General features: G+C 33.9%; 3 protein-coding genes and 1 long non-coding RNA gene across 4 annotated transcripts; 1 reads left to right on the top strand and 3 right to left on the bottom strand.

The window, feature by feature from the left end:
• Positions 1–314: 314 nt before the first annotated feature.
• Positions 315–6,381, bottom strand: LOC114746895 (uncharacterized). The gene is made up of 3 exons (XR_003740326.1): positions 6,308–6,381; positions 3,712–3,717; positions 315–325 (listed from the first exon to the last, which is right to left on the bottom strand). It is a non-coding gene; the product is annotated as an uncharacterized LOC114746895 (long non-coding RNA).
• Positions 6,382–7,195: 814 nt separating this feature from the next.
• On the top strand, positions 7,196–7,633 carry LOC114746908 (uncharacterized). Its single transcript, XM_028935184.1, has one exon. It carries the CDS (start codon positions 7,196–7,198, stop codon positions 7,631–7,633), a length of 438 nt encoding a protein of 145 aa, XP_028791017.1.
• Positions 7,634–16,931: 9,298 nt separating this feature from the next.
• LOC114746907 (MDIS1-interacting receptor like kinase 2-like) lies at positions 16,932–19,338 on the bottom strand. The gene is made up of 2 exons (XM_028935182.1): positions 17,372–19,338; positions 16,932–17,287 (listed from the first exon to the last, which is right to left on the bottom strand). The coding sequence occupies exons 1-2, from the start codon at positions 19,194–19,196 to the stop codon at positions 16,932–16,934; spliced, it is 2,181 nt and encodes a 726-aa protein (XP_028791015.1). The 5' UTR covers positions 19,197–19,338.
• Positions 19,339–19,361: 23 nt separating this feature from the next.
• LOC114746906 (probable leucine-rich repeat receptor-like protein kinase At1g35710) lies at positions 19,362–20,135 on the bottom strand (the record flags this gene model as incomplete). The annotated part of the gene is made up of 1 exon (XM_028935181.1): positions 19,362–20,135. A coding segment is annotated over exon 1 (693 nt), but the record flags the coding sequence as incomplete, so codon positions are not given.
• Between the last annotated feature and the right edge of the window lie 3,846 nt (positions 20,136–23,981).

Genomic DNA, 23,981 nt, shown 5'->3' with positions numbered 1-23,981 from the left:
TATTTGGATATGTGTACGATTTATGGTGATTTTTCAAAGTTAGGGTTTGAAATCTGGAAACAGTGTTGAACTTTTGGGAGAGTGTCGATTTCCGTACAATTCCGGTACTGTTTGGCATAGAATTGGTTCCTGAAACTATTTTTGATTTAAATTTAAATTAAGGAGCTTTCAGTGAGACTTGGAAGCACTCAATTTGGATTTTTATAGATTTAATTATGAATTTTCAAAGTTGAGCAAAAAATTCTGGAGTTTCTGCGTGAACAGTACCCGCGAACCAAAATTTCCAGATTTGGTATTCTTGAATCTAAGGCCATCTAAAGTGGTCCTAATTGACAATAAATAGATTTAAGAATGGAAAATGATAAGATTTATATTAGAAAAGTTAGAAAGAAAACCCTAAGACTAAGAGAAAGGGTCGAGGTTCAAGAAAGCTAGTCTTGAACTTTATGTAATCTAATGGTCCTAATAGATTGTGTAATCATTATGGTTATGTTTAGGACCTTTGGAACATCCAAGAGGATGTTTGGTGATGTTGAACGAATACCCACATGGTTGGAAAGTCAAGGGAGTCAAAGGAAAAGTAAGAGGAAAGCTTGAGGTGCAAGGTAGTGAACTTACCCTTTATGTGCTTGACATGGTATGCTCATGTGTTGGTTTGTATTCGTTATTTGAATGATGTTGTGACATGATGATTGTTGCTGGAAATGCTGTTTTTAATATGTTCCCATGGCCATGCATTTTTATACCAAGCATAAAGCATGGCCATGCATTTTTATACCAAGCATAAAGCATGATGGCATGTCACTAGTTAACTTAAGTTTATGAAAAACTACATACCATACACTAGCATCCATCTTGTGCATGTATGTGGTAATGTTTGCTACTGAGATTCCCCCAAATCTCACCCTTTCGTAACCAACCATTTAGGTCAATCAATGATGGGCACTAATGGCATGAGAAGCAAGGAGAAGAAGTGGAGAATTATTGATGCTAATGATTGAGATTATGTTCAATGTATAATTCTCCTATGTTATAATTATGTTGTGAATGCCATGTATTTAATTATAAAGCTTATGGCATGTATAGGAATGTATGAGCATGAATGGGAAAAAGTAAGACCATGTTAGGTATGCCAAAGAAATAAAAAGAATTAAAGTAAAGAGATGTTAAGGGATAAAACATAGGTCATGGAGCAGTTAGTTTCGAGCTTCAGTTTGACCTATCATATGAATGAGTTAAGCTACAAAATTTGGTATAATTATAGTGCACATCTCAAGATTTAAAATGAGTGGTGAATCACCTCATTTGGATGTGTATACGAAGAGATATGAATTTTCAAAGTTAAGACGGAGAATCTGGAAAGTCCAGATTTTGCCAAACGAATAGTAATCTTAATCCAATAAACTGTACATTTTCAATGAGGATGAGTTCAGTTGAATATTTTTCTCTTAAAGAGCATTGAAAGAGATTTCTGTAGAATTTTGGAATACCTCCATACGATTTTTCTAGAAGTAGTTATGATTTTTCAAAGTTGGACCTGTAATCTGAAAACTGGACAGTGAACAGTAATTTTCTGAAAATTAACGTCCAAATTGAAATTTTTAAGTGTAAGACCATCCAACATGGTCTGGAATAGTTCTAAATGAATGCTAAGGTACTATATAAGTAAGGTGTGACACACTGCATTCATCTGTTTTTTTTTTTTTGCTTAATTGCTTCTGGTTGGTTAATTGTTTGTGCTAAGAAGGGGTACGTCTAAAACCCTAGTTCCTTCCAATCCTAAGTTTCAAAGTTCTTTAAGGGAAGTTAGGCAAGACCAAAGGGTAGAAAGGACTAGTGAGGTTGAACTAGACAGTTTAGCTGGTCTAGAGTTGGTGGTTGACTTAGGTGACATAATGGAAACTGTTAACAATCCTAATAGATGAAGAACCATTAGGGAAGCCACTACTTCTGATGCAAATTATGATCCTTTTAATGTTGCATGCCCTAATGTTGATGTCAATTTTGAGATTAAAGGTCCACTGCTTAATTCTTTGCCTAAATTCTATGGTTTGATAGGTGAGGACCTGTACAATTATATGAAATCTCTCTCTATGGTATGTTCTAGCATGAAGCCGGTTGGGGCTAATCTGGATGTGGTTCTTTGGAAGGTATTCCACTTGTCTCTGGAGGGCAAAGTGCGAGAATGGTACATGAGCTTGCCTAGGCATATGGCAGATGCCTACCATAACTGGAACAACCTCAGAAAAGCATTCTTAGAGAAGTATTTCCTTGCTTCCCGGACTTCCACATTGAGAAAAGAGATCTACTCTGTAAAGCAAGACTATAATGAGTCACTTTATGACTACTGGAACCATTTTCAGGACTTGCTTTCTAGATGTCCACACCATCAAATTCCAGATGAGTAGTTAGTCCAATACTTTTATGATGGAGTTAAGACCCAAGACAAGGGGATGTTATATGCTGCTTCTGGGGGTTCTCTCATTGATTTAACTACTGAGGAGGCATGAGAACTTATAAAGAAAATGGCCTTAAACTGTCAATAGTATAACATCAGGGAGTCTATAAATGTCAATGCAATGCATACTAATCCTTCTTTAGTCCACATTCCTCAATTGGACACATTCACTTCTCAAATTGCTGCTTTGACTACACAGTTAAATAAGCTTGCATCTCACACTCCCCTTATTGACACTCAGAATCCTAATTCTATGGAGATGACTGCACCTAGTTGTGAGCATTGTAACTCTATTATGCACATCTCTGCGGGTTGCCCTCACAGATATGAGGAAGTTTCCACCATGTATCAAGGAAGGGCCAATCAATCTAAGTAATGGAACCCATACTCAAATACATATAATGAAGGGTGGAAACCTTATCCAAATTTCTGATGGGGACAAGGTAACAATAGGCAGGTTCAAGAGGGGTTTCAAGGGAATATGGTTCCTCAAGGGTAATCTTACTATGGAGGGTTACAGGGAGAATCTTCTAGAGCCATGTCTACCTTACAACAACTGCAGTCTAAGGATGATGAGCAGTTCTCTCGAATACTCAAGAGTATTGAGGCAATGACTGAGCACATATCTAAGTTTGAAGCTAGATTTACAACCCTAGAGAATAGGATGGAGCAATGGGAAACTAGAACCTCTAATTTGACTTCTTATGTCACTAAGTTGTCAAACGGTATGAGTGAACAGCAAGCCAAGGCTAGTGGTTCAATGCCTTCTAACATGGTGATAAATCCTAAATCTTTGAATGTAATTACATTAAGAAGTGGTAAGGAAATTGGTACTAAGAGAGTGCAATTCAAAGATGATGAAGAGGATTAAGAACTGGTTGATGAAGAGATAGAATTTGAGTCTCCTCCTTCTAAAACCACTCAAAACATTCCCAAGGCTACTCAAGAGACCTCTATTTAATCCAAAGAGCCAATAGAGAAAGGATCACCTTTCAAAGGTGATGAGGTAAACATTTCTGACTTGCCTTTTCCTCATCCATATCTCATGAGTAAGAAAGTTGTTGAAAAGAAAAATAATGATGAGCTTTTTGAAATGTTTAGCAAACTTGAGGTTAATGTGCCATTACTTGATTTGATTAAGAAGATGCCTAAGTGTGCTAAGTTTATGAAAGATCTATGTACAAACAAGAGGAAGTATAGGCATAGTGAGAGAATCTAACTGGGGTCTAGTGTTAGTGATATCTTTAAGCCACAGCTACCTATTAAGTGTAAAGACTCAGGTTCCTACACTATTCCCTGTACCATAGGCAAAACAAACATTTCACATGCCTTACTAGACTTAGGTGCAGCCATAAATGTTATGCCTACCTCTATCTATGAGAGTTTAGGTATACATGCCTTGAAAGACACTAGTGTTGTGCTAGGTCTAGCTAATAGGACTATGAGACATCCTAAGGGCTTTCTTGAGGACATTCTTATGCAAATGAAGGGTCTTGTGTTCCTAGCTCACTTCTATGTTCTAGATATGACTGATGAGATTAAAGCCGATAGCACTTTGATTCTAGGAAGACCTTTTCTTAGAATAGCCCAAACCATAATTAATGTGAAAGACGAGGTCATTACCATGAGCTTTATGGACCAACAGATTACCTTCAACATTTCTGATACTATGAGTCAAGGTTATGCAGATTGCCCTTACTTGGGTGTTAATTTGATTGATTGTGCTATTAATGATGTTGATGATTTGCATGGATCTGAGATGCATGAACATAACTGGTACGATGAGATTGTTGAGCATGATGATGCATTTACTTGTTTATCTACCCCTCATTCTTCTTCTTTTTGCTCATGTTATGGTGACGTGGTATGTGTTAACTCTTTAGAAGTTGATCACCTCCTTTCTATCTCTCATGATTTTGATGCATCATCTTGTCTTAACTGTGATTCTATCTTGAACATTACACTTGATTATAGCCTCGAGAAAAGTGAGTTTGTTGATTCTGTAGGTATTGATGATAAAGGAGCTGTTACACAAGCTACACCGGTAGCTTCTCCTTTGAGTGGTGCTGGAACATTAGAAGAGGCTAGCAGTAAGATTGCTACTGACTTAGTCACTTCTAATCCCACTTTCCTTATGATTTGCTTAATAGTTCTATTGATAAACTTGATACCGATCCTCTTTTTTGTAGGTCATCCAAGAATGGCACTGAGTTGGGAAGTAGAGGACATACACATCATGATGAGCTTATATCTCCTTCCTCAAGCCACATAGACATGCTACTTGTATTGAATGCACTTGACATAAAAGAATTAGTTCCTTCTGTTGTGCAACCTCCTGATTTAGAACTGAAATCCCTCCCCCCTAATTTGAAATATGTCTTTCTTACTGTTGATTCTAAATTGCCTATTATTATTTCCAGTTCTTTGAATAGTTCTGAAGAAGAAAGATTGATTTCTGTGTTGAAGAGTCATAAAAGGGCTATAGGATGGTCTTTAGGGAATATTCCAAGGATTAATCCATTAGTTTGCACACACAAGATCCTTTTGAATGAAGGGTACAAGCCAGTTAGGCAACCACAGAGGAGATTGAATCCTCTCATTCTGGATGCGGTTAAGAAGTAAGTCTCAAAGTTGTTGAGTGTTGGGATCATCTATCCCATATCAGACAGCAAGTGGGTAAGTCCGGTACAAGTAGTACCAAAGAAGAGTGATATCACAGTAGTGAGAAATGAAAATGATGAACTGATTCCAACTAGGGTTCAAAATGCTTGGAGAGTATGTATAGATTATAGGAAGCTGAATGATGCCACGAGAAAGGACCACTTTCCATTACCTTTTATAGATTAGATGTTGGAAAGAATTTCAAGAAAGTCTCACTATTGTTTTCTGGACGGTTTTCTGGCTATTTTTAAGCGCCTATTGCTCCTGAAGATCAGGATAAAACTACTTTTACATGCCCTAAGTATCAAAGAATGCCATTTGGGTTGTGTAACGCTCTAAGCACTTTTCAAAGGTGCATGATGGCGATATTTAGTGATCTTCTAGAGCAAAACATGGAGGTTTTTATGGATGACTTCACTGTTTATAGTGAGAGTTTTGATGAGTCCTTGAATAGCCTAGAGCAAGCTCTTGAGAGGTGTATCAATAAGAAATTGGTTTTAAACTTTGAAAAGTGTCATTTTATGGTTGATAAAGGGATAGTCTTAGGTCACCTCATCTCTCAAAAAAGGATTAAGGTTGATAGAGTCAAAATTGAAGTTATTTCATCCCTTTCTTATCCTACTTGTTTAAAGGACTTGAGGTCTTTCTTAGGGCATGCAGGTTTCTATCGGCGCTTTATTAAGGATTTTAGTAAAGTTGCTTTGCCTCTTTCTACCTTGTTAGAAAAAGATGTTGAATTTAAATTTGATGACAAGTGTAAGCATGCTTTTGACACATTGAAATCTGTGCTTGTTTCACATCCTACTCTCACTAAACCTAACTGGAATTTACATTTTGAGTTGCCTTGTGATACTTCTAACTTTGCAGTAGGTGCCATGCTTGGACAGAGGGAGGAGAAACAATCTAGAGTCATCGCATATGCCTCCAAGACGCTTGATTCTGCTCAAGTGAATTATACCACTACAGAGAAGGAACTGTTTGCTATTATTTTTGCTTTGGATAAGTTTAGACAATATCTAATTAACACTCGAGTGGTTGTTTTTATAGATCATGCAGCGGTTCGATACCTATTTAAGAAGTCTCAGTCTAAACCTAGATTGCTGAGATGGGCTTTATTGCTATAGGAGTTTGATATCGAGATTAGAGCCGGAGCGGAGAATCATGTAGCTTACCACCTTAGTCAATTACCTGAAGGCACACAGGGAGTTGACTCTTCTGATCTTGTTATTGACTCATTTCCTGATTCTGCACTTTTTGCCTTGGCTGCTCATGAGCCTTGGTATTCTAATATAGTTAATTATCTTGTCACTTTCTATGTCTAAATTTCATATTGATAAGCTAAAGAAGGAGGCAAGATACTATATCTAGGATGCTCCAATCCTGTGGAAGCAATGTAGTGACAAAATCATTAGACGTTGTGTTCTAAATAATGAGATCCACTCTATCCTTACCTTTACACATTCTTTATCTTGCGGGGGGCATTTTAGTGCTAATAGGACTGCTATGAGGGTTTTAGAATGTGGTTTTTTTAGCCTTCTCTATTTAAGAATGATTATTCTTTCTACAAGTCTTATGATAAGTGTCAGAGGTTTGGGAGTTTGGGTAGGAAGCATGAGATGCCTCTAGGACCTATGAATTTTTGTGAAATCTTTGATGTGTGGTGTATGGACTTTTTTGGTCCCTTCCCTTTCTTTTGGGTTTTTATACATATTACTTGCAGTAGATTATGTGTCTCGATGGGTAGAGGCAGTGCCAACTAGGAAAGATAATGCTTCTACTATTGCCAAGTTTTTATGTTCTCATATCTTTTACAGGTATGGCATTCCAAGAGCAATCATCAATGACCAAAGAAAACACTTCTGCAACAGGACCATCAAGTCTCTATTGGCTAAAGATGGAGTCAATCACAAGCTGGCCACTCCTTATCACCCTCAGACGAATGGGTTAGCTGAAGTCTCTAACCGGGAAGTGAAATGAATACTTGAGAAGATCGTGAAACCATCTTGTAAGGACTGGAGTGAAAGGCTTGAGGAAGCTCTTTGGGCTTACAAGACTGCCTACAAGACCCCTATAGGCATGTCCCCTTTCTGGTTACTCTATGGCAAGGCTTGCCATCTACCTACGGAGATGGAGCACAAATCTTATTGGGTAATCAAGGCATGTGATGCAGATCTCAAATTTTCACTAGTCAATCGAAAGATGCAACTCCAAGAACTTGAAGAAATAAGACTTGAATCCTATGACAATGCCAGAATCTATAAAGACAAGCTGAAAATGATTCATGACAGACAGATTCTGAGGAACCAGTTTCATGAAGGTGACAAGGTTCTAAAGTTTAAAGCCCGGTTGAAGCTGATGCCTGGGAAGTTTATCACCAAGTGGGAAGGTCTGTTTAGAGTTACTAAAGTATATCCCTTTGACATGGTAGAGCTCGTAAATGAGGAGACCGGTATAACTTCACAAGTCAACGGCCATCTGCTGAAGCACTACCACGAGGATCAAAGACCTCTCTGATCACATGGTTGTTCCCTTCCACCCTACTCTTTTACTTTCTCTTGTAATGCTGGTGATATCTGTTTGCTAAGATAGTTAGGAGTAAGTATGGGAGAGGGAATTTCTCTAGTAGTTGTAGTTGTAGCTGTTTATTTTTGTTTAGTAGTTGTTTGTTTTGTTTCCTCTTGATTCTGCCATCTCTTTTGATCACTTGATTTATACTCGTCCATTTTCTTTTCACATTATCTTATCCTATCTCTCCCTTCTCTCTTCTTCGTGATAGTGATGTGTTATGCTTTGATTTCAAATCGAACTTCACAACTTCCACTTTACCTGAGAGTCTAGGTTAAGATAATGTTGTTTTTCTTACATTAAGGATAATGTATTGATCAATTGTGGGGGAGGGATTGTTGTTGAGTTGTTGAGCTATTTTGCAAAAAAAAAAATTTCCTTTGGATTTGCTCTTATTTCCTAAGTATTACTGCTATAATTGCTCTCTTCTTTGTCTTATTGGTTGATTTCTGAATTGCATCGTATGATTTGAGAGTGATTCTTGGTTAGGAATTTTGCTGCTGGTTTTTATGTCCTCATGCTTTCATTCACCTCAGTGTTCTGCACTGCTGTATGGGCGAGTTGTTATTTTCTCTGCTGCTGACTTTTGACTTTTGTAATCCATGAGCATTTCTTTTAAAATCCAATTGCACAATGCTTATGAAGGATGCACAATTGAGTTTGATTGCATTTGATTTGAGTGATTTCTGTTCTTAGTTGGTTAGCATAGTAGAATGCCTTTGGTGTAGTGTTATTAACCTTGTTTCATAGCTTGACCCATAAGGAGGAAACATCTTGGAGAAAGCCTTGATGGAAGGATTGTTGAGCCATATATTTTTTCTCATCTTGTGTGATTTTCACCAAGTTTTGGTTAACCTCTAGAACTTGTCTCGATTCACTTTCAAAGCTATGTCCAAACCTAAAAAGGCAAAGATATAGACATTAATGATGTACTTTTCAAAATGAAAAACCAAATGTAACTTATGCAAAACACTTGCTAAAAAGCAATGAATGGAATGAAAGTGAAGGCTCAAAAGGGTGAACAAAGGTTAAATGAAACAGCTTGTGTTTAGGTAAAGGGTTTAGAAATGAATGCCCCTATCATCCTCACAAATCTAGATATCAATACAGCTTTGAAAATGAATCGAGACAAGTTCTAGAGAAAATAAGTTGCAACAAAAGAATAAATTTGAAATAAGGCATTCAATGGTGGTTTGAAGAGCAAGGATTTTTGTCTCAAAAGGTTAAAATCTGCACATTGGTGTTGTTTCATGATTGTACTTTAGCTCACTTTGAGTTGATACTTTATTACTCATGCATTTCACTTGTTAGTCCATTGCATTCATTTGGCCTTGCTTTTCGACATTACAACCCTTCAAGTCCCCTTGATCATAAATCTAAGGTATGCTAGCGGTGGAGATGTTAGAATTTCTACAAGCTTATGGTAGGTGCTAATCTAGGTGGATTGAGTGAAATTTTTCCCATTTGAGAGATGAGTGAAACACTTATAACCTATGTGAGCTCTATTATGTTTCTCTTCCTTTAGCCTGCTATGTTTCAAGTGTTAGTTTCTTCGCACTGAAGCATTCTACAATTATTGATTGATTAGGAATAAAGGTTACTTGAGTTAATTGCACATTCATGCTTAGTCGGCTTATGTTTGCTTGCATTGAATCTCTTTATTGGATTCTTCTTTACTGATGTTTTGCCCAAGAGTGTAAAAGGTTAAGTCTGGGGGAGTTGACAAACTCAATTATTTTTATATATATTGATATCTTTTATAGGAGTTTTGTCAACCTAGTTAGTCCTTTTAGCCTTAATTGATTGTTAATTGATTTAATATATTTTATTTGAATTATTATTTTATAAGGGCAAAATTGTCATATTTTGGTTTAATTGTGAGTAATTGATTTTTGAGGACAATTAATGCTATCTTATTCTTAAATTTTGATTGCAGGTTTTTAGAAGTTTTAAAAATAAAAAAAAAAAGAGAAATAAATAAAGGAAAAAATAATAATAATTAAAGGGGGGAGCAAAACATTGCATTTTGCTCCCATCCCTAACATCCGATATTATCATCATCTTGGTTGAAGGGACGGAGACACACACACGAATAGCAAGAGTAGAGACGTAGACACAGGGGAGCTGGACGGCACTGAGAAAAAGAAAAGAGAGAACACGAGACGGAGAGGGAGCTTGGTGGTGAGCAGAGTGACAACGACCAGGGGAAAGGACGGCACCATCCATCATCTTCTTCTTCTCCTTCTCGGCGTTAACAGAACCAGCGTGAGAAGGACTAGCGAGTTGACGGCACAAACAAGAAAAACAGAGATTCAGCGTGAGCGACAACGGCCAACAGGAGAGCGAACAAAAAAAACAGCGAACAGAGGCACGCGAGAAGATGGCTCAATGGCGTCATCTTCTTCTTCTTCGCTGCTGCCATCAACGAAGAAGAAAGAAATCATTCTTCGTCCATTGTCTTCCATGGAATCCTGTAGCAAAGTTCTGGATATAGCAGTCCTCATGGCAATTCGCGGCTAAGGCTGTAATTCTCCAATTCAATAACAATGGCAGGAGCTCAAATCAGCAAAGAGGAGTTTTAGTTGCTTTAATTTCCTGCTCAATAATTGTTTAACAATTCTTAGGTCACAAGATAGTTTTTCTGATTGTTGGGATAATTACATTGCCTAATTTGATTATATGTGGAGGTTATTGTGACTGGATTATTGTTTAGCATTTGACATTGGGCTGTTTATAGCTTTAATTTCAATTATAATGTTGTGGATATGACATTTGTATTGATTTTGGAGTTAATATATTGTGATTTTTTGAGGTGGCTTGGAATCTTGAATCATAGTTTCTTGCTAACTTTAATTATGTTGTTTTGGATTTAAGAGTTCTAATTAAGTATTGGTTTTTAGCATCCTTAATCCCATTTTATTATTCTGGTTGCAGTTAGTAAGTTAGGATTTTAAGAAAATATTTTGTGGCAATTCGAGGTGGCTCGGTTGTGGGATTAAAAGCTTAATTATAATTCTAAATTCATTGTTTTAACTCCCGTATCTTTTGGAGTGAGGATTGCCTGCATTGTTGAATTGGAGAATTGATTATTATCATTGTTATTTGTGTGTTTCATTTTCATTTCTTTAATCTTCATTCATTTTAATCATTTTTATATAAAAACAAAAAAAAGTATTTTAATTTCAATTTAATTCATGGTGTTTAATTAGAAATTATCAAATCACAAATCCTTTTTATAGTTTAAGTTACTTGCATTTATTTACTAGGATTTAATTTCATTTTTGGCTCCTCAAAGTGAATACGACCCGGATTGTGCGCTATATTGCATTAATTCGGTTAATTTTTAGAGTAACCCCAAAGCGACAAATCAAGGGCAATTAACTTCATTATCTCTCCAATAATTCTCTGGCGCTATCCCTTTGGAGCTCCAGGTACGCAGCCACCAGCAATCAAAGTAGTGGTGACCAACCACGGTTGTAAGATTTCGTTTCTTTTCTTTTTAAAAAAAACTAGGGGTAACATGATATTTTGCGTTCAAAATTAATGCTTAAAAATTCCTGAGACTTTAAAAAAAAATTAGGCATTTCATAGTCTTACTTGTACATATTTCAAATGTCTTTCTAGTGTCATTCTTCCTAAAAAATATTGTAACAACCTCTCGTATTCCCCACAAAAAATTTAGTTGCCAATAGAATTTTGCCTATGTGCATGCTTTTGATGGGACGGACGTAGAGGTATCACTCTCGTAATCCATTCACTTTTCTCACCTTTCATATAGAAGATTTTGGTTTTCTCACGTTAAAATTTGGATAATTAGTTACAAATGCTTAGATCTTAATGTAAAATTTAAGAAGGCAATTGTCGAATCCTTACATGTAGACTTATTAACTAAATAAGTTTTTTTTTTAATCTTATTCTAAGTTGAAATGGGGAATGAGTTATATGACATTTCAAGGTCAAATTTTGTATGATGATTCTAAAATTTATATACTTGATATAATGGCCAAACAAGTGTTTCAAATTTTTTATGTTGTAATTTGTAACAGGGTTGAAGATGTCATACTTGAATGTCAAATTGTGAAAGATAGCTGTGAAATCTTTTATCCATACTAAGGGCCAAAGGTTCTAGTATGCAATTTGGCAATATCTTGTTTTTAAAGTGAATTTAAATTCATTTATTGACCCTAAACTATTACTTCCCTGAAAATTATCTTAACTCCCTAGGCATGCTGTTCAAATTGAAGGGGGGGAAAATGCTAAGTTTCTTTCATTTTAACTTGTGGGCTTGACAAAATGGCGTATAACGTTATACAACACACCATCAACATATGTAATTAAAAAAACATAGGATATTCCATTAAGAAAAAACCATAGGATATTCATAGGTCATGAATAATGAAACTCACTTTAGAGGCTTATATTCCATAGGTTAAAATGAGCTTTTTATTTAATTTTTTTTAAATACGTTGTTCCTTTTTTTTTTCTTGTTTTTCCTCTTCTCTTTTTTTAATTTTTAATTTGTCCAAAAACCTGCAATTAAAAATTGAAAATATGGTAGCATTAATTGTCCTTAAAAAGATCAATTAATAACAATTTTGACAATTTTGCCTCTATTATGTACTAATTCAAGGTAAAGCACTCTAATATGAATTATACTCAAATAATGCAATTAAGGACTAATAATAATGACAAAAACCCACTAAAAAGATATAAAAATGCATGTAAAACATAGGTTTGTAAAAAATATTTTTTACGGCGGTTTTTTAAATAACTCATAAAAAGTCTATCAGAATTTTAAAAACCTATCCATCACGCAATAGTTTTCACTTTTTAGAGTCAGAGCTCATAGTCCCCCATCTCTGTCCTCAATCGATTTTCTCCCTCCTCCCACCTTTACCGGTATTTATCCTTTGCTTCTATCATCTCCGCCATGTTCTTCCATCATCGTCATTGTCGCTATTGCTGTCGCCATCGCCTCATCCTCTTCATTCTTATTTGTGAGCTTTTCACCCTTTCTCCTCTATTCTTTCCATGGGTTTCATAGTTTTTGTGGTTTGATTGTTTTCTTTAGTTAAAAATATGATGTTTAATCTGAGTTTAAATAGATCTGATTTTTATTCCTCTACCTTGTTTAAACATACTTTAATACTTAAAAGTTTGAATAGATCCTATTTCTCTCTCCCTCATTTTGTATGTCAGAGTTTGATAGTCTGAAATTCATGAATTTTATCATATCTGAGTTTTTGATTTTACCTTTATTAAATCTTAGTGGCTTCGATCTGGTGGTTGAAGGCGAAGCTAAGTAGCGCTATTACGGTGGGAAAGAACCTATGTTTACTCCATCAGAATGCTTTTAACTGGTGAGAAGTTATTGGTTAATTCATTTTCAAACCCCTTCTTTTGGGGCTTTGTTCTCCCGTTCCATCCTAATCAATGGGATGAAAAGCAGACGGAAAAAAAAAAAAAACTTTTTCACGCGGTTATAACCGTCGTGAAAAGTCACATATCATAGCGGTTCTTAAACCGCTATGAAATCCTTTACATTTTATGCTGATGGTATAGACGTCGCTTTCAAAACTGTCATGAAAAGCTCATTTAACCGCCATTAAATGTTTTTTTTTTTGGTAGTAGTGACTCTTATTGTGTGTCACATTTGTAATTTCTATTAGCTTATATATATTATTGATAATTATAATTTGTCATGTTTGTGAGCCTCAGAATAATGTTGCCATCACTTATGTACTAGCATTTACGAAATACCAGAGCAATGTTTAGTACGCATAACAGTGCTTTATGATCAAAAGCAAATAAGAAAATGTATTGCCTTAAAATAAACACAATCATAATGTACAGTGCGCTTTTTCGTTTCCTTTTTTTTGGGTTTTTGGGGGGGGGGGGGAGGGGCAACATTTTGGACGAATCATACATTATTTTAATGTATAAATTAGGGATTTGCAGCCTCGTCGTCCATTACCTTGTTCCAGGTACGTTTGTTGAATAAACAAAAGCCCACTAAATAAACAACTAAAGCTTTTGATAAAGAAGGGAATTATAAATTTATAAGAGTTCTTTGAGTCATGAGTCACTAACTCAACATATATAAATTTATATATATGAGTGGTGGCCAAAAAAAGAAAATAAAGCTGAGAAAAGACTTTTGAGTCTAAATATTGTATTATCACGTGAAGTTGTACCGTTGAACATAATTCACAGTGAGTTGGTGTCGGTGGAGCTTATCGGTATAACAAAGCTATTTTTATCGTATGTTCCACTTTAGAAAATTTCCGACACCTCTTTCAATGATTTTCACTGAGATTTTTTCACCGTAATCTCTCTTTACATATTAAAAGATAAATCATACGCACAAAATCATTTAAAATAAAATACCTCAGTTCAGATCCTCAGTGGTCAGGTTTAATAAGCAGACAAAACATGTATATAGAATCTCTAGTTAAATCAATAAAACCAATATTTACATCTAATGGCACAGATTTCTCAACCTAATTAAACAACCAAAATGAACATAAACTGCATTGATGGCTCTCTAATTAATTTTTATAAAAATACGACTCAATAAATTTCTTTGATATGACTTACGAGCGATTCTCACCTCATTTTTTCTCTTGCTAGATCTTTCTCTTCCAGCCTTTGGTTGTTGGCAGAGAAGAGCTAAATTCTAATAATAATGATAATATTTTTATATATACATGATTTAATTTCATTTTTTTAGTGACAATAAATTATTCGTTACGGACCAAACCAAATTTGAGTCACACGGCTCCAATTATTGAGAAGGCTCTTCGAAAATGATTTTTTTTCCTGTTCATATTAAGTTTCGGCACTTATCAACCCCCAACCGTTACATTATTGGTAGACAGTACATAATTTCTTTCACTCCTTTTGAATATTTTCCAAAGTGAGATGACATAAGTGATGTCAATGACCTGTAAAAATCTAATTCTGCTTTTGATATTTTCTTTCTCTGCCAATATCTGCAATCACTTATTATATATTATAAAGTCTACTACGCCCAGCACGTCTAAAAGCCCAAAAAAAAAAAACAAAACAAAAGAAAAAATTGTTCCCAGAATATCATGAAGTCATAATGTTGTGATAAAAGATGAGGAAAATCATTTTACGGGGAGTGTGAAAATTGGATTTTTTTTCAAAGCTTATATTGTCCCCTTTTTCCTTTCTAAAGAAGTCTAGTTTGAAAAGTAAAGATCTAAATGTCTAAAGATGAGAAATAACTGTGTGAAATGAACAAGGATGCATAAGATGTAGCCCATTCTTGGAGCAAAATTACCCCACCACCTTATCTCAAAAGAAGATGCTCTTCGTTGCGGAAAATGATTGTCTAAAATTCAGTGTTCTTTTATGCTGCTGACCATTTTTCAAGAGATAACATATACTGTTCTGTCCTATTTATAAGACACAAGATTTTTCCTAGTTCTATTTATAAGTTACACCTCATTAAATTTTTAGCATGAATGTATTATTTTGTTCTTCTTCTTTTTTTTTTTTTTTTGCCAGCTTGTTCTTCATTTATTATAGTATAGATAGTTATTTCTTTAAAGGTGTGTATATTAAATAAGGGTAAATTTAAAAAGCTGTTTTATTTGAAGGGAGAGTTAATGTAATTTAAGATTTTTATTAATCTATATGAAATATGCTGAAAATATCCTATAAATAGAACCAGAGAAGTGTGTTATATCGGTATGCTTAAATCTATAAATTTTGTCACATTTTTTGTATTGGGTAATGGGTATCATACCTATTATTTCCACTTAAATACACTTCATGTCTCTGCAATATATATATATATATATATATATATAGACGCACATATATATAAAGCTTCGATTAAAATAAAAAAAAAAGGAACAAAACAAGAAGGTAAACAAGTAAACTATTGACTAGCATTACAAATACAAAACGAAAAATTGCAAGAAAAAAAATTGAACATGTCCAGTAGTGATATGATTATAAACCTTGTGATAAAAACAAACTAGGTAAAGATAATCCTCCGATCGATGTTGATAAAGAAAAATGGAATCAAAAGGTGGTTGTTGTGGTTCTTAGCTCGATGACTTGTGGGTCTCCCCACTAAGCATATAATCGTGTGTGTGTGTGTGTGTAGATGTATCCACTGTTAAGCAACTTGAAAATTCAATAATGACGACTACTTTTCCTGCAACACAGCCCTTATCTTTTGGAAGAGTCCACTACTTCATTGAAAATAAGAAAGGAAGGAGAGAAGAAGTTAAACATAACTTTTTATTTTTCCTCTTGATGATTAAATCATGCATAACTTCAGTTAAAGAGAAGAAGTGATTCAATTAATACTTATCTCTTTTCATTCATTATTTTAAACATGTTAAATTAAAAAATAGAAAAGTACATATTTGTATTTCCTTTCATACTGTGAGCAAAATATAATTCATTCCATCCCTTTCCTTTCATTGTTTCTTTTCCATTTTCATTCACATCTTTCATTCTGGGCATCAAACAAACCCGCATATAAAATTATATTCATGTTATTTACAATTTATGATAGTGTGACATGTATGTTATACATTGTGTGATAACTCAATTTAGTGTAATGTAAATGAGTTCAAGTATGATAGGAAATTTGAATGTTACTTGAGTAAATATTTTAGCACATTATAAGAGAGGGTTTAGATTAATTTCGATAGATTTTACTGATTAATTAAGTTGAATATTAAATTGATAACAAAAATAAGAACTGAGTTTTAAATGAGTTGAAAATTGAAGGACCAAATGATTAACTTTTCTTATATTTTATTTAAGAGTTAATGTCAAAACCCAACTCATCCAGTGAAATATACATAATAGATATGCGCATTAAAATAAGAGGCTGAACATTCATCGCGCTATATTGCTGTACTACTTCTCTAATTGAGTGTAATATTTCAAAAACTTTATATTCCCTGTTTTAAAAATAAAAAAAAGCATGCGATATATTAGTCCATGTAAGTGATTTTACTTTTTAACTTTTGATTGAAGTAATAAAAGATATAAATCTGACATTAAATGATCATAGGTACCCATTATATTACGTTACAAGAGTTGAAACGATAATGCTGAAACAAAACATTCACTTCAGTTTTATACAAGTTCCAAACCGACCATACATATGATACAAAAATCATCACAAGCTTAGAAAATTTACGTTAAAACATCAAGAACAGCACTTTACACAAGCAGACACACTTCCAAATCAAGTTCAACCCCTCATTAGTTGTCCAATTGTGATGGTGTGAAATTGATCCTCTGAATAGGATTTTAGTGTCCTTGCAAGCTCCCTAGATACTTGTTCCATGGTTGGACGAGAGTTAGGAGTCTCTTTCAAGCAAGAAAAAGCTATTTTTGCAACTAAGATCACATCATCTTGGATTGGTTTTGTGAGTGGAGAAAGTCGTGGGTCCAACACGTCGCTTAACAACAAATCATTATTGGTTGAATTCTCTGCCAAAGATGAAATAAGCTCCGCGGGATGTGTACCCATAATGATTTCTAAGGTCAATACTCCGAAGCTATAAACATCACATTTCTCATTTGCTTGCATAATGAAAGCAATCTCTGCAATAGGATTTAATGTTATATATATCCATAATATAGCAAAGATTAATACTTTGGAAAGAAGAGGGAAAAAGATAGTCTTACCTGGTGCAGCGTAGCCAAATGTGCCAGCAAATGTGGTCATATTGTTTGAGTTAGGATTCAAAAACTTTGCTGTTCCAAAGTCAATGACACGAGCTTCTTCATAGTCAGAACTTAGAAGAACATTCTTGCTTGATATGTCACGATGAACAATGGGAATTGAACAACCATGATGCATATGAAATAAAGCATTAGCCACACCTTTAACAACATTTACCCTCTTACTCCACTCGAACTTAGTGGCTTGTTTTGGATTCTTTAGTATGTTGTCCAAGCTGCCACCTTCCAAGAACTCATAAACCAGAATGGAGAATTGTGAATTGGAAAAAAACCCATACAACTTCACAATGTTACGATGCTTGATTTCTGTCAAAGCTTGAATCTCACTTGTGAAAGCTTTCTTGTTGGAGATGTCCCCACTTGGCATTGAATGAAGCTTCTTTACAGCAACAACATCACCTGTAGGCAACTCAACCCTATAAACACTTCCTTGGCCCCCTTTCCCAATGAGATATCTTTCATCAAATTCCTTTGTGGCTTCAATGATATCTTCATATGTTACTTCTCTATCAAGACTCCATACAAAATAAACATCTTCTGGTGAACCTTCTCCATCTTTGCTTTTGGCTTTTGTTGCTATTCGAGCCAAAATGAAAGATGCTCCAACAATTAATAATAGTAGTATGGCCAATGGAAGGAATATTATTAGGAACTTTTTACTCTTATGGCCATGTCCATTTGTTTGAAGATCACCACAGGCACCTAAACCAGCGACATCACCACACAACCCTTTATTATTCCTCAACGCATCAATGTTGTGAAAGGCTGGGTTGTTTGGAATGAGGCCTTCTAATTCATTGTATGATATATCAACTATAGACAAAGCTGACATTGGTCCACTGAAAGTGGAAGGAATGGTGCCATTGAGATTATTATGTGAGAGGTTCAATACCTGCAATGCAGGTAACATTCCAAGTCTTGCTGGTATTGTTCCAGTTAACAAATTGTCACTAAGATCAAGTTGTTCAAGATGTTGGAGTTGACCAAACTCAAGGGGAATGCTTTCATCAAATTTGTTTTTGCTTAAGTTCAAGAACTTTAAGCTTTTTAATTCCCCAAGCTCTCTTGTGATTGTGCCATTGAAATTATTTGCTGCTAGCTCCAAAGTTTCAAGCTGACTAAGTGATCTTATATTTGAGGGGATGCTACCAAAGAAGTTATTGTGGGTCAGAGAGAGTTTTGTCAACATGGTCAACTTCCCAAGTTGTTTTGGAATTTGTCCAGACAAAAGATTTGAAGACAAGTCAAGTAAACCAAGCTTAGCTGCCTCCCCTAGTTCTGGTGGCATATCCCCAGAAAGCTTGTTATTATGAATAATCAACCATGTGAGACTTTGACACTTTCCCCACTTGGATGAAAGGTGGCCATACAATTGATTTCCACTTAGATCAATGTAGTCCAAACGAGAACATACTCCAAAGGCATCTGTGATATTATCAACTAATTGGTTATTCTGAAGCATAAGTCTTTCTAGACTAGAACAATTCTTCAAACTAGTTGGAATAGGACCAGTGAACTGGTTACCTCTAGCAACAAACCTATATAATCTGTTATCTTGACAAATCTGTTGTGGCAAATGACCATGGAAATGATTACCACCCAGTTGTAAATTATACCAACTTAAGTTATTCATTTCTCGTGGAAGTTGACCACCAAGATTGTTCTTCATCAATACCAAAGTATTGAGCTTTGTCATGTTTCCTATGGTGGAAGGAATATGTCCTGAAAGACTGTTATTTTGCAGAAAAAGTTGGACTAAATTGATCATGTTACCAATAGATTGAGGAATTAGACCATAAAGTCTGTTATCAGCTAAGGTTAAGTCTCCGAGATTTGTTAGGTTTCCAATAGATGGAGAGATTGGCCCAGAAAATCCATTGCTATGTAATTGAATACTAGTGAGAGAATAGAGACTCCATAATTCAGTAGGAATAGGACCCCAGAAATTGTTCCCATAAAGGAAAAGTGTTTGTAACTTGGTCAAATTTCCAATTGATGATGGGATTCTCCCTGATAAAGAGTTGTCTTGCAAACGAAGGTCTACAAGATTGCTTAGCATTCCAATCTCTTCAGGAATGAAACCAGAAAAGGAACTGCTTCCAAGATATAGGAGGCTCAAATTCCTCAAATTCCCTATTTCTTGGGGAATTGGTGTTGTGAGACTACATCCACTAAGATCAAGATTATTTAGAGTGGTTAGGTTCCAGATTTCAGGAGGAATGGGACCCCTAATTAATGGATTATCTGACACACTCAACATCAAAATTCTGGACAAATTACCAATTTCGTGGGGAATGGATCCATAAAATTGGTTGTAACTTATGTTGAAGTAGAGGAGACTAGGAAAGGCATTGAAGTTGAGACTGGAGAATGTACCTTGAAGGCTATGATTTGAGAGACTTATATTGATCACAGACATGGATTCATCACAAGAAATTCCCCTCCACTGCTCTCTGCAAGGATTAGTATCATTCTTCCAAGACGACAAGGTGTCTTTGCTTTCTTTGTTAAAGCTATCTCTCCACTTCAACAGAGCTTCTGCTTCGCTATCTCCAGCAGCAGCAGATGCAAAGAAAGCGACGCAGAAGAATAATGTTAGCATCTTAGTGGAATCTCTTTCAGACATGTTTTTGGTTGAAGTTTTGAATCAGCTAGGAATATGTTCAAAGACGGAATATTAGCTCGGCGGGTGAGTTGGTGGTTGCAAATGAAGGCTATCTGAGGCTTGGGATGTTCTAGTTGATGATACAGGCCTTCTTATAGCTTGGGTTGGGCTTGCAGGCAATAATTTCTCAGTATACAATAATATTTTGCGATAGACATGCGCAAACCTAACCAATATTGCTTCAAGGGATATAAAGTATGATTCTTGGATTTGTTAAAGCTTTCCTTTTTAAAATTGACGGTGTTTCGCTTCTTTTTCTTTTCTTTTCTTTTTTGTTTTGTCTTGTTGCTTAACTTTCAACAGCAACAGGAACTCATCATTATTGTTTTCCCAACACTTCATGAACTTAAACAACTTGATGATTAAGAAGATCTGTTAGGGTTTTATCTTTATATATCTATTAATCAAATTTACAATATACTATAACTATTGAGAATGACAATAATTAATTAATAGTCTCTCATATTTTAATTATAAGGCAAAGTTATAAAGCTCTACTTGATCTAAAATATAGAACATACAAAAATTTAATAGCCCTGCCCTATTTTATTGCACTGCATTATTTTAATTCTAGTAGAACCCTTTATTGTGGATATCAATTTTAATAACAGGTGAAGTTGAAAAGATATACTAGTTGGGTTATTAATATAAGACCCAATTGACTAATTTAAAAAAATTAAGAAAGTTACTAAATTATTTTAAAATATGTATGTTTATTGCTTTTGTCAAAATAATTTGTCTTACTTATAAATTCATACATAATCTAATGATATGCATAAGTATTTTAAAAATATTATATGTAATATGTGCGATAATTACGTCAATTTTTTGACAAAAAATAGTTTATGTTAAAGATTAAGGTAACATATCCAAGTGAATATTAAGTTTCAAAAGAGTATACTGCTAGGCATAAAGTGATGGGCCTTATTAAAGTACTCTGTATGATAAAGCCCACATTTGCTGCTCCTTATCTTTAACAAGCAGACGCTCAACCCATTAAGTAGATTTCATCATATTGGCTAGGATGAAATAAATATATAAAACTTAATATTCCCTTGTCTTTTACATTGGAATTATTGAAAAGCTAATTTTGAAAGACAATGAGAAACTGAGAACTCATTTGTTAAAAATGCATAAACATATGTAGTTAAATAATAAAGATAGAATTCATTTCCCGTGAGGGACGAAGCCACGCGTCTGATGCAAAACGGATGACTCAAAAATCAATTATCAACTTGAAATCATGATTATCTCATAAGTTAATATTATCTGTTTTTCAATGAAAATTTTTAAAAAATTATCCAAACACCCTATTTTAAAATTAATTATGCTTATAAATCAATTTTATAAGCTACATGTTTTTTCTTGTACAATATAAATCACATTACGGAGCATTAATCGTGTCTAAAGTAATTTTGCTCTTTTTTTCCCCTCAATAAAAAAATTGGAAAAGTGAATGGATTATGACTTATGAGTGTGGTGCCACTACGCATTCCAGTCAAAAGCATGCACATAGGCAAATTTCTATTGGCAGCGAAAAATTTTTGCGGTGAATGCGACAAGTTGTTACAATTTTGACACTAGGAACACACCTGAATATACATAGGATAAGGTGCATCCAATATTGTGAAAAAAGTTTTTAGGTGCATATATCCAGCATTGTATAGTATTTTATGATGCATTTAATATCCTAAAACATTTTTCAAGTACGTCTAATATCTTAAATTATATTTTGATACAACTAGCATCTAAAGTACATTTTTAAGTGCATCTAACATATTGAAGTTTTTTTCATTGTGTACATCCAGTTTCCTAAATTACTAAGTCTACAATTGCACTAAAACATACTATAAAATTTGCACGCTTGATGTATATTACCCTATATATATTGCGAATTCTACATATATTGCCAACTGAAAATTCATTAAAATATAAAAAACTCACAACAACGTCTTAGGGGGGTTTGGGTGATTGCCCAAACCATAGTTTGGGGAAAAATTACCCAAACACCCATCAGTTTTTTGAAACTATGGTTTTATGATAAAACCATTGTTTGCCTATCAAAACCAAGGTTTTGTAATAAGCAAAAAAATTTTGCTTTTTGAATGGTTCTCCCCCCACCCCCTACAGTAATTTTTTTTAGTTGAAAACAATTATTTATTTTTCTAAAAACATAATCTTATATTTTATAATTATATATACACATATTAACAATTACTACATCCTGCCTTTAATATAAGACCTCATTTGACTTTTATTTGGTCCTAAATATAAAATCTCAATCTACTTTATTTCTCATATTTATCTATCGTTTTTCAAGTTATACTAATAAACTTGATTAATAGGGATATTGTAGGAAAGGCAACACCTGTTTATTACAAATAACTAACTTAACTTATTTTTTTAATATACTCAAATTAGTCAACTAACTCTTACATTTAGAACTGGATATAGTAATTAATATATGTTTTTATACATTGTTTATTATGTTGGCAAAAAAAAATTAATAAATTTATTATTCCGATCTTTAATGTACAACCTAATTGGAGAGTTAATATTGGTCTTAAATGTAAGATTATTATTCTGATCATTAATGTAAAACCTAATTGGAGAGTTAATATGTAGACAAGGTCTTAATACCTTCATCAATGGAATATTCATCTCACATGGCTCGGCTTCATGACTCCATAAGAGATCAAATTGTTCATTATATACAAGAATAGTCATGTCCTTTTTATTTTTTTTTCTTTTCAGATAATGTAGTGTGTTGTTAAAAAAAAACTACTTAGACAAATATATTTCGTTACAACCTCTATTATTAAGACAATTAATATGAAATTTTTTTGTGTGGTTATTTAATTTTGTGAAAAAAATTATGGGATTTCATCTTTAAAATTTTTAAGAAATAATAATTTTTTTGGCAAAATAAATCATTTTCCTAAAAATATATTTAATTATTTTATTAATATATATACACATTAATTTTTTATTATTTATATTATTTATGTCTTATTTATTATGTTGCCAAAATATATATTATTAACAAATTTATTACTTCAAATAAACATATATTATGAAATATATCTTACATGTAATTATCATTTAAACTTATGTCCTTTTTAGTAATTTCTACATATCAAAAAGCACTGATAAAGCCCAATTTTTATATATTTTATGCCACATTAATTTAGGATTTAAATGATAATTTTGAGCTTAAATGAACTTTTTATGCATTATTGAATTAATTGGTTGATTTTTGGATTTTGCATAAAAATTGAGATTTAGGATTAAAAATATAGATATTTTGTGATTTCCTATTTTGACTTGGAATTAATTTTTTCTATTTCTTTGGAAACAAGTCTCATATTTTTAGAAAGATTAGTTTTAGAAAGTTTTGCAATTTCTTGCCTAATTTTTGTGCATATCTAATATTTAATTTTGATAGAGATTATATTATATTTGGATATAATCTACATTAATGGATGCACTTAAATTCTTGTAGGTTAAGAAAGAGCATATAGGAGATCCAATGGTGCAAGATTGTTTCTTGGGATTTAAGCACAATCCAATGGCTAATATCAAGTGAGCCAATTAATTACTAATGGGCTTGAGCTTTAGATTCATAAAAATTTCCTTTTCTCCCATCAAAATATTTTCCTTATTTGAGAGGACAATTCAACGCCATATATCATATATATATCCCCTCATATATTTGATTCAAAAAACGTCAATTCTCTCCTTTCAACATTATCCCATATATCCACCATATACCACCTCTCTCCAGTACCACACCAAGAACCCACGCCACCATTCTTCAATTTCCTCGCCCACATGGCCGTTCTCCGCGTCAACAAGCTTGGAGGAGGAGATAATACCATGGAAGCTTAA

Source organism: Neltuma alba, unplaced genomic scaffold, assembly GCF_004799145.2.
Source record: "Neltuma alba isolate B1F8T4 unplaced genomic scaffold, ASM479914v2 tig00005136_pilon, whole genome shotgun sequence".
Lineage (NCBI taxonomy): Eukaryota > Viridiplantae > Streptophyta > Magnoliopsida > Fabales > Fabaceae > Neltuma > Neltuma alba.
The sequence above is the reverse complement of the archived record's forward strand: the minus strand, read 5'-3'. Positions and strand labels throughout refer to the sequence as shown.